The sequence below is a fragment of the Setaria italica genome, chromosome IX (genome assembly GCF_000263155.2).
Source record: "Setaria italica strain Yugu1 chromosome IX, Setaria_italica_v2.0, whole genome shotgun sequence".
Lineage (NCBI taxonomy): Eukaryota > Viridiplantae > Streptophyta > Magnoliopsida > Poales > Poaceae > Setaria > Setaria italica.
In genome coordinates, this window is record NC_028458.1 from 15771301 (window position 1) to 15782933 (window position 11633).

At 41.5% G+C, this 11633-nt stretch overlaps 1 protein-coding gene across 1 annotated transcript; it reads right to left on the minus strand.

Annotated features, from left to right (window-relative positions):
* LOC101774456 (pyrophosphate-energized membrane proton pump 3) lies at nt 1-10233 on the minus strand. Its single transcript, XM_004982755.4, has 15 exons — nt 9807-10233; nt 7932-8243; nt 6917-7120; nt 5332-5483; nt 5114-5261; nt 4901-5033; nt 3773-3945; nt 3225-3345; nt 2758-2945; nt 1641-2078; nt 1202-1366; nt 966-1121; nt 772-883; nt 465-684; nt 1-331 (listed from the first exon to the last, which is right to left on the minus strand). Exons 2-15 carry the CDS (start codon nt 8019-8021, stop codon nt 232-234), a joined length of 2400 nt encoding a protein of 799 aa, XP_004982812.1. The 5' UTR covers nt 8022-8243; nt 9807-10233; the 3' UTR covers nt 1-231.
* Between the last annotated feature and the right edge of the window lie 1400 nt (nt 10234-11633).

The window sequence follows — 11633 nt, forward strand, 5'->3', positions numbered from 1 at the left end:
TGGACGCTACCAAAATGTTCCAGTAAACAAACGCAAACATTCGGGAGTGACTAGTTGAGTAATCTCCATCACGACATGTGTATTATTTATCCAACGTATGCACCACCCGTACAATGTCACCGCGAAATATCACCGCTGATTCTTTCTTTTCTTTGGGTACAACATTTAGTGATGGTAAATGAGTCGGGTAAATACATCTCCGAGAGTAAGCTTGATGATTAGTTTGGTTGATCACAAGAATATCGGGGCCATTACCAATGTGATTGTGGCGAGCATCTTGATAAGAACATGAAGCGAAGGCCCCGCTGTGTCCTTGAATGGGTCCCCAACCCTGCAACATTTGCCAGGTCCCATAGTATGAAAACATTGCTTTTACTATGTGTTGATCAACAGTGGAAGCTCAGCTCAAGAGTATAGCCCCAAGTTACATGTGTCAATAGAACGACATTATATGAGAAACTTACGTGTCACCAGTAACCGCAGCCTTGTGAGACTCACTGCCTTTGCCACCAAGAGCACCAGTCTCAATGTACTTCTTGGCGTTATCCCAGGCGCCCCCAGCAGTGTTCAAGAAGAGTGCCATGAGAATACCAGAAACCGTGGCAAACATAAGCATTGAGGCCACAACTTTAGCTCCAAGAAGAGGTTGGCCAGTGGAGTGGCCCAAAATCCGGAAGATAACGCCTGCAAACCATGTAAATCAAATTACAGAAGCATCATGGACACAAACAAGAATGCGACAGTTACCATAGATATGGCCTAAAAACTCACCAACGGCCATGGGTGATATAATTGCTAAGGCCCCAGGTCTTATCATTTCCCTCAAGGATGCAGATGCCACAATCGCAACACATCGTCCATAATCAGGCTTCTCTTTGTAGTCCTGGATGACAATTCGTTAGTTGACATCAGCTTTCCCGAGCATAAGGGAACTGAAGAACGTCATGATATAATCATGTACTCACCATAATACCAGGCTTCTCAATAAATTGTCTCCTGACCTCATTAACAACTTCCTGTGCAGTTTTACCCACAGCTGAACAAGCCCATGCACTGAACAGGAATATAAGCATTGAGCCTAATAAACCACCAACAAAAATCTCTGGGACTGCTATATCAACCTGCAACAATTGTGCAAGGACACTGAATATGAGCAAATAAATTCAGTATTCCATGTGGTATGCTAATACATACTGCATACCTCTTTGAATGGCAATTGAGCGAAAGAAGCTACTTCATCCATATATGCACTGAACAGGAGGAAGGAAGCCAGAGCTGCTGACCCAATGGCAAATCCCTTTGTAGTAGCTTTCGTTGTGTTGCCCACAGCATCTAGAACATCTGTGATTTCCCTCACGCTTTCAGGCTGCAACAGTACTCAGTCAGGATAAGATGATTAGACACAATACAGAACATCAACGCACACATATAAACATGAGACAAATGCTAAACCAGCTAATTACCTTACAACCATCACAGGAAAAAAAATGAGTACATAATACTTTCAATAGTTTTATTTGAAGTTTTGAACTGTGAAATGTTTTGAAATTTCATAATGGTAAAAGTATTAAATAATACTGATTGTTTGCTATGACCTATAAAAGAGATTTGAACTACAAAAAAATGTACGAGTGTAATACCTGTTGGCTCATCTCAACAATACCACCAGCATTGTCGGCTATAGGACCAAACATGTCCATAGTGAGAACATACCCTGCTGTGCTAAGCATCCCCATTGTTGCTACAGCTGTCCCAAAAAGACCACCAGTTGGGTCACCAGACTCGTCCACCAAGCCTGAGGTCTGTCCTAGCCAATAAGCTGATATAATGGCTACACTTATCACTAGAACTGGTAGTGCTGTTGCTTCCATTCCCAAACTTACTCCAGCAATAATATTAGTTCCATGTCCTGTAGAGCTTGAAAGAGCTAAAAGGCGGACTGGCTCGTGCTTATAGTCTGTGTAATACTTTGAAATCCAAACAAAAGCATATGCCGTGATGATCCCCACTAAGCCACACAGTGCAAAATTTAGCCATGCTGAAGGTGCTTGTTCCGTGTACAGGAGCCATCGAGTAGACTGGAAAATTAACACAGATCAATAATCATAAAGCAACTTCTGGCAAGAAAAAAGGGGGTACAGTTCTACTTCACATAAAAGGAAAAGACACATGGCATTACAAACACAGCCTCTGTTCACTGTGAGTTGGAGAACTTGGATAGAAAACTTTATCTGAACTCAATAAACTACAGACTTGTAGAGTGCAAATCTTAACAGGAGTTGTTCATGGTTTATAATATGTTTTTGTTATCAGTTCAAATATCAGACCCTCAGTCTATGCCTACCCCAACTTGCATGGGGACTGAAAGGCTTTGATGATGATGTTGATGACATCCTATGGCTATGGATTTAGTTATAAGCAACTGCCAGACTGAGGTTGTATCCTGTCTTCTCCGCTTTAGGATAATTTCTGGAACCTCTTTCTTCCGAGAACATCTAACCATAACTGATGTTTCAGTGACTAATTCAATATTTCTCCTTATATTATATACGATGACAATGGGAAGCTTGCACGAAAGATATTCAACAAACTATGCTTGTATACCACTTTTGCATGTTGCAATCCCAAAGTGATTTCTGCACCCACCTTGGGAACAAATGGAGTAATATTATAACAGTATAATACTATAAATGTTACTGCAAGCAGCAAGAGAACATGGTCAAACAGCAAAACTATTTACCAAATAACAAGACTCACCACCCCAAATGTAAGAACAGCAAGCATAATAGTAACAGAATAGCCTTTTTGCATAATTGCCATGGGATCTTCGATAGGGGAAATGAGACCAGAGTCACGTGTCCCTCTGATTGAGAGAATTCCAACTGATGACACCACCAAATCAAATGAATGGACAACAAGAGGAAACAGAATAAAGCCAGAGGGATCTGCAATGACAAACGATGCTTATTAGTTATTATATAGACCAGAACAGAGCAATTACAAAGGTGCGGTATGTGAACCGTTGTACCAAAAATATGGCAGTTATTAAATTTATTTAAAACCAAGTACCATCCATGCATAGTATCATCCAAATAATATTTCTGCACATAACTAAATTAATGGGAACTTATCGTATAAAGAATATGAGCAATCACTTGCGACTTTCGAGTTGTGGCCAGTGTTCTTATTGACAAGAATATTGGATGGCAACAAAAGAGACTTGCCCTCAATTTTGCAGCGCTGTGCCATTGTTCCTCCAAGTATCATTGCACTGATAATTTCTGCTGCTATGCTCTCAAAAAGATCAGCCCCTCGGGCAGCACAATCTCCAACATTGTCCCCAACCTGAGTAGTAGAGAACATGAACTATATACAACAAGAACCAGACAAGTGGTTGTAGTGTTGTAAAGCAAAGCAAATCTTGTATTGAGAGTACTGCAACACAGACAACAAATATTCAATCCTCGAGAGTGCATACAATTCAGAAATTCTACCAAACCTTATGCAACAAGGCAACCGTAGTGCATAGAGTTGCACAGTACACGATCATTCATTCCGTTTCAAAACGAAAGCAAGTTGTTGACATCAATCAATCCCTAATAAAGCTTTACAAGCACGTGAATACTCATTTTCACCGATGCCTAGGACCCTAGGTGTATTTGAACATAATTGAGCTATCCCTTTTCCGCAAAAAGAAAAATAATTGAGCTATCTTCAATAAAAATATATGAAAATGAGAAGGTAACCAATGTTTATTAGAGAACATCAGTACCAAGTCAGCAATGACAGCAGGATTGCGAGGATCATCTTCTGGTATTCCCTGCTCAACTTTTCCAACCAGATCAGCCCCAACATCGGCAGCTTTAGTGTATATTCCACCACCCAACTGAGCAAAAAGGGCAACAAAAGAGGCACCAAATCCATATCCCACAAGGAGAAGAGGCACTACACAAAAACATATAAATAAGAAACAGAATAATGTTCCTTTTACATAAGAAAATGATATTGCAACTACAAGCACATAACTGGTGGACGGTTGGATTGTAATCTAGTGCAGTTTCAGGATCTTGTAGGAAAATTACATGCTGACACGGCTAACTTGACAAGAACACAAGGTAAGGTCTGCTATAGAGTTAAACACCCTTTAGACAGGACCTTGCTCTGCAGCGGCATTTCTACTTATAAGTTGTAACTGAGAATCCATTGAATGGAGCTTGCAGCTTTGATAAAGGAGCACATAACAATGTTTTGCAGAGCCATCCAGGTAGACATATCAGGATCTAAGCATGATCAACTGAATAACAGTATGCTCCTCATCTTTACACTAAATTAAAATCAATTGCAGGACACATGAGAAATGTAGCATTAATGTTAGGGTAGGTCAATATCAACAATATAAGGCAAACGTGTCAATTCTACAATCATTAAAACTAAACCATGTAGTATTAAAAGTTAATGCCTCAATCTGTAACGGTAGTGTTTTGACAATAACTAAATTTGGTCTCCGGTCTATTTAGGAACCAAACTTTTCACAAGAACTTCAAGTTTCACTGTTGTTTTTTTTTAGTCCCAACAATAGTCAATAAAATTTAGTAAGTATATTTTTTATGTTCCTGACATGTGGGCCAAGTCTTGCCTATCAGTCATTCACATAACTTCTCTGTGTCCAAGGATGGAAGTTGGGTACAGTTTCTAAAAAGCAAAAAGTGGAGCCATAGCACAAGTCAAATTTATAGAAGCATAACAGTATTTCCCCCAACTTAAATTACAGAAATAAAATGACCAGTTATCACAATCTATAACCTTGCAACGATGCCATATTGTTACAATTGACAACCAGAGCATAGCTACATCTGACACCACTTATGAATGTTGGGTGTACTGTGTACAAGAAACTTACAGTCAGTAACCTTCATAGAACCAGGTGAATCTACTCCAAGCCAAACATAAAGTGTTGAGTATAGTATTGCCACACCAAATACAGCCATGCAAACAACCACAATGGCTGAGAAACCACCAGCACGGACAGCAATCTGTTTTGAGGAATATGTCATCATTTCAAACTCCATTGCAGGAGAAACACCTGAAAGTACATCAAGGAATGGATACAGACCTGCAAAGCTTCCCTCGCAGAGCGCCGAGCAGCACTTGAAACTCGAACATTTGCACGTACAGAGACCCACATCCCAACAAAACCAGCTATTCCAGAACATAAAGCTCCAAGGAGAAACGAAGCAACAGTAATATATGCGGATGTTGCCCTGTGTATGGGATTCATGAGATCTCAACATATCAGCACAACTAAAGTTTCAGACAATGGCAGAAAATCACCTTCCTAAGCCAGATGCCTCCTGCTGCGGGGTGGTAGTGCGAAAGAGATAAATGCCAAGGATGACAAAGGCCAGAATACATGTCATTTTAGAAATAGTTCCATATTGTGTCCTAAAAAATCCTTCAGCGCCATCTCTTATGGCATCAGATATCTGAACAAGAGAAGGAACAGAATCAATCACGCTACAGCACTAATATGACAGGTCATCACCCAAATACTAGCAACATTTACAAACAAAACAGAATATAGAAAATAACAGAAGGAGCAGCAGCAGCAGCAGCATGGAATGTGAATGTGAATTTACAGGTCCAAATTAATTAATTACATAGATGCTGTTACAGCATAGCCAGTCCCAAGCCCGGACAAAGGAGGGATCCCTTCTCCGAAAAGGGGGTTTGATAGGTTTGGCAAGCCAACATCAAAATCAGTCACTCATAATGTGATTGTGATGGAACCCAATAGATGCACAAGTTGGGTTTGCTCTCTAGCCTAATTCAATTTGCTTGGGATTAAAAGGTTCTTTGTTCCTGCTGCTGTTGTTTTTGTGTACATAGTGTAATCTACTTAATCGCGAGATCGACAAGTCAATAGGATCATCATCATACCATACAAAGAAAATAATATGCATAATCACACCTATGTTGCTTCGTTGGTGCTAAAATGCCCATAAAACTAGTAGTCAATCCAGTCGTAAATAATTATCGTACCAAACAGTGACACCAAGACACTGCTTTGACCATTAATTAATAGTATAAACCATATCTAAAAATTTTGAGACTACTTTTGAAGACAATCCTAGCCACTATTTTCAATTTTTCATTTGAAATACTCAAAGAGATATTGATGGTCAAAGTTCAAACGTGTTGACTGCGCGCATTCCAAAACAACAGTGTTTGTGGCTGGAGGGAGTAATATAAAGCCATGCACAACCGGACAACTTAGATTGCCAGGTTCAACTTCTGTTCAGGAAGTCTAGATGCACAGCAGGGAAAGAGGTGGCTTGAAGTCTGAGATCTAAATATGCTTATTTGCTGATTTCTTTGGTCCATCTAAATATTTTTCAGATTACTGCATGAGCTACTCTGCACTTGCTGTTGCTAAAATGGTTTTCAATTTCTTTAGTCCATTTTCAAATAGTGAATGATTTCATGCTAGTTGCTGTGATGTGCCTAATTCGGTTGAATCCAGTCATGCGGATGCAGCTCAGCATCAACAGTTCCAGTCTCCCAGCTAAATGCAATCTTAGAATATCACTCTTCAACCCACGCCAAGAGATAAAGGAGCAGGCAGCTAAACGCAAAGAAAGCTCTATCCAGGTTCTAGTATAGCTTATCAGCACAATAATAGGAATCATAAGTCATAACAACTATATCTCAGATATGCAGGATAAGAGAGCACAATACTAGAGCTCCAGGTTGGAGTAGTTAACTGCATAAAGCATAATATGCATAGCAAAACAGCAACAGTGGCATACAGCACATTGTAGACATAGAGAAACAGCAAGTGACAAGAAGTGAAGCATTGAAGGTAAAAATGAAAGCACTAGAACATTATCAGTGAGCTGAACTTAGGCACTTTCTATACCTCAGACATTTCTGGAGGTCCTTCATCCTTGGCGAGAACCCACTTTGTAAGGTAGAGAGAGAAGAATAAACTGAGAGTGCATATACAGAACACAAAGACCACAACTGGCGATGTACTGGCTCCCACATATAGGACACCACTGAAGACCAAAAGAGAGAGAATAATCAAGGCACGGGGGTTTATCCTCATCAACAAACGGAAGACCTGTATCAACAAAATAGACTGTATAAGAGACAAATGAAAAATATGCAGCAGTTGCTCATGACATGTTAAATAAAAGTGTGCCAATCAATCAGCAGAAGTGTACACTTCAACAATTTTTCATTTATCAAAGTTTATCCACAAACCATGCAAGTAGCTTGAAACAAAACAATTGATTCAGTGCACATTTTGATAGAAAAATACTGATTCAACAATGGAAACCTATGTTGCCTAAAGTACTTCAGGTCAACTCATTTGAAACCCCATAAAAGAGTAATATAGAGTGTTGGACTGGCTATTTTCTTTTATCTGAATGTCCATTTTTGAGATATGAAAAAAGAGGTTAACTTTAGCCTACACTGACTTGCTTGTGACTAAACAGGCTTTTTTTAATAGGTGGGAATAAAAAGCTTTGCTGTTAAGTATAAATATAAAGCTAAAAGATAGAAAGATGGAAAGGAATGCTATAATATTCACAGTATGCTGAATTTTTCTTTGGTTTACACTTTGTAACTGTTGATTGTCATATACTTTACGAAAGTGATGGAATGAAACACAAGAAATCAATAGTGTGGATATTTGTTTCCCGCCAAAAAAAATAGTGTGAATATATCAACAAAAACAAGGACAATTCACACTGCCATGATGAAGGACAAAGGACATGCAGTATCATAAAGTAGAACGCAAGAAAGAAAATACATGCACAAAGTGAGCACATGGAACATGAATGGGAGCTAAATTGATACACTTCAAAGTAGCCAGAAAGTTTGTTTATGTATTTGAAAGGTGAAGAAAGCTTAGCAATAGGCCATACCAGTGGTATAGATGATTTATTTCGTACTGTAGGAAAAGTTCTTGGTCTTTCCTGATACGACCTTCCATTTTCCATGTCCTCTTCCATCATGATGGAATATGAGTTTGCCCTCTTTGTAACTGGAAAAGGAACGAACTCCCCACCCTGGGGGAGTTCGCTCCCTGATCCCTGGCGCTGAATTTTGGATAGTCTATGTCAGACACCTCTCAGAAACAGTACGTCTTATAAATCAAGCACATCCAGATTTTAGTCAGCCTCAGCCTCAGCCACAGACTTCTCTTTGATTGAAAATGTCCTTTTTTCCGTCAAAATCTACAAGACAATATACAATAACGCAACATTTAGTGAACATTTCTATACAAGCATGATAAACTAGCACAAAGTACAATTGTTGCCTAAAACATGAACTCTGGTTATAATAAAATAAACTACAAAAGCAGAGTATGGAGGCATATGGAGGCACCTTCCATAAGGACAATTAAAAAGTGTAATCTTCATTGGACACCCCGACAAGAAAGAGTTTCAATTGATAGCAAGTATGTACATGTGATGGTATCTAAAGAAGTTAGTAATTTAGTATGACTTTGTTAATAGAACATCCTAGTGGCTTGTTTGTTAAGTGAAGGCAATTGACCCACTAAGGATGTAACATACTAACCCAAGGGGCCAAATTGCAGAGATTCCCAATACTGCACAGCAAGGCTACGCAACCTATCCATCAAATGAATTTCATTGACAAAGCTAACTCCTCCAGGTCCATTGCAGAAGCCAGAAATAAACAGTGAGTTGTTCCCACGTGTCCCATTTGAAGTACTGCTTCTCATCCATCTGTTTTCCCTTCAGAGCCTGACCATCTACCAGATCACCAGACCAACTCATTTCCTTTCATGTGGCGCCACCCTACATGGCCCTGCCTCCCAGTGCTGATAAGCAAGTGCGCACTTACATATGTCGTATGTGCTGAAGTGCCCAGGCCCAGGCCCCGCTCGATGTAGAGCAACAACACCTCACAGGTCCATGCTGTCAGGCCCCACCGAGAATCCCACGCGCACGTCACCACAAAATTGTGTCTTGTCGTGGAGGCCAGAGAGGCCCCAGGGCCAGCCAGCCAGGCCTGTATGCTGGAACGCCGCACACATGGTATAAAACGAACGGGAGCGGTCGGGATATCCCCTCTCCTATTTTCACTTTCACATTTTGTCCCAAAACGAAATCAGGAACAGGAAGACTGAGAACAGAAACTAACACAGGATGTCGAAAACAAACTAATATGAACAGGAACAAGTCAATAACTGTCAGCAACAGGGAAGACGAAATGGGAACACCATCCCATAAAACCTAGATTCATTAGAAGTTCTAGCACAATAGATTCAAGTCTTACATTAAGCAAGGTAACAGCCATGTCTTATATATCAACACAGCACACAGACAATAACGGCATAACATTACAGGCACACAGACAATAACGGCATAACATTACAGGCACACAGACAATAACGGCATAACATTACAGGCACACACATTATCACGCTCACATAATCTGAACTGTGAACAGTGAATATGTTTGGTTATTCTACAAGCAATAGCAGTAGCAGATTTGTTTCGTTATTTTCAAATAACAAGCACTTGCGCACAATGAACATAAAATTCTGAATCACAGTCACTGCCACTAGTCACTAGCAGAAAAGTTTGTGTTAGCTTTTCGCTGCTTCATTCTCAAATGTGCAACGTTACTAGGCAAAGTTCACGGCTTCAGGCAAGCACAACAAAGTAGTATCGAATTGAAGCTGAAAATGTGTAGCATTACTTGCACAAGTGCAACTAATTACAAACCGAGGTCCGAGGAACTAACCAACTAATGAAGAAATCATGTACCTTGGAGGATTGGAGCAGTGGAGCAAGGGGTCGAAGCGAGATGCAGATAAGGAGGAAGCAGATCAGGCCGCAACTGCAGCTTGGAGTCTTGGCCTAGAGGGGCATGCCTGCGGACTGCTGGGTCTAGAGCTGCCCACTGCGGTCAGGACCGCCGGCGGAGAAGGCGCGCGGCCGCGAGGACCGGCAGCAGACGAGCGCGCGGCCGCGAGGACCCGCCGGACAAAAGCGCGCGGCCGCGAGGGTGAACCGCGAGCGCGCTAGACGAACAGATGAGGTGCGCCGCCCAGCCGTCACGTCACCCGTCAGCGAGTAGCAGCGGCTGGGACGCGTAGCAACGGCCAAGGAGTGGTGGTGGTGGTGGCAGCGACGGCGGCGGCTCGGAGCCTCGAAGCCGGAGTTGGAGCAGAAGAGGAGTAGAGAGAAACGGTGGGCTGGGCTTCAATTTGTCTAGGATTGGGTTTTGGGCTGGCCCAATACGGGATACCCTGAATTTTCAAACGGGACATCCCGTTTCCCCGGAAATACAACGTGGAATTCGTTAGCCTGGTGAGTTTATTAGCTGTGATACGAGGAGGGGCCAAGTTTAAAAAACATAACACCTAAATGTATTCTTAAACGACTTATATTTCTGGCTAAAAAGAGTATTAGCTTAATCACATTATGTATTTCCAAAGTACATACTAAATGAAACATTATTTGGTCTTGTTTTATTTCATTTTTAAAGTCAATATATCTGGTCGGAACAAACCAATTTTAGTACACCACCTTTTCAAAGTACGATATGGTGAGACCTTCAAATTCGAAACATCCTACTCAGATTCATGCATGGCAGGGATGATTGCTGCAAATCTTGGGTCACGGCACGCACGCGTGGCGGTAGTTACTAGTTAGCCTTTTTGGCCTTTTACAGAGAGCAGGCGTCTCGGTAATCCATATGCGTCATTAGCCTACTGATTGAAAGAACGAATGGAAGACGAAACGAGGACAGATCGATCGAGGAACTAGTGCATGGCGCACTTGCACATTGCGCCCGAGAGCAACACTACATTACGCAATGGTCTGCCTGCCAACAACGAACCGAGCAATACTTCTTCATAGTCTTCCCGCCTGTCTTCTTGTGAGGCGGTTGCGATGGCGCGGCAGCGGGCATTAAACTACACGAATTAGAGACCAATGCCAGTCCAACGTATATGTGTTGGAGTTCAAAAGTGGCACGGTTTGGAATATGTGAGGTTAAGATCAGAATTGCTTGGTACTAACTTTTGATATTCTGCAAGTTTGGCTTAAATATGAATTGTGCAGGACAAAAGAGTCGTTTTGGATGTTTTGGACGTAATTTTGCTAAAAGGGACAAATCAGCACCTGGAACGACACCAAAAGTAGTAGATATGGCTGATATGACAAAGCTATCCGGTCTGACCGACCTACTGAAGCGGTCTGACCAGTTATTGGTTTTGCAGTCGATCCGGCAATCCAGACCGGTCACCCAACCGGTAAGACCGGTCATATCAAAGTGCTCAAAATGCAGATTGGATTTCACCATTCGTAGAGCTCGTTGAGACGATCGAAATGCATACGTGGAACGCCTAATTTAGAGTCCGGATAAGAGAGTTATGGCTTTGACAAGATTCAGCCCTGGGCTGACCGGTCAGATCGGTTTGGATGGCGGTCTGACCGGTCTACCCAGCCTAGTCCGAGTTAGAAATTGTATTTTGACACGGGATTTATGTAATCTTCAACTCCTACTGGGGCAAGACCTCCCCACCCTATAAATATAAAGGGTCACGGCCGATTGAGGGCATCCCAATCGAATCAATCTACAACTTA

Bases quoted from the DNA above. Each gene is read 5' to 3' on its own strand.
- LOC101774456 (XM_004982755.4), bottom strand. From the start codon at position 8,021: ATGATGGAAGAGGACATGGAAAATGGAAGGTCGTATCAGGAAAGACCA. The intron at 7,121-7,931 runs GTATGGCCTATT...TTGTTGATACAG, and splicing joins ATAAATCATCTATACCACTG to GTCTTCCGTTTGTTGATGAG. The intron at 2,946-3,224 runs GCAAGTCTCTTT...TTGTCATTGCAG, and splicing joins ACAGCGCTGCAAAATTGAGG to ATCCCTCTGGCTTTATTCTG.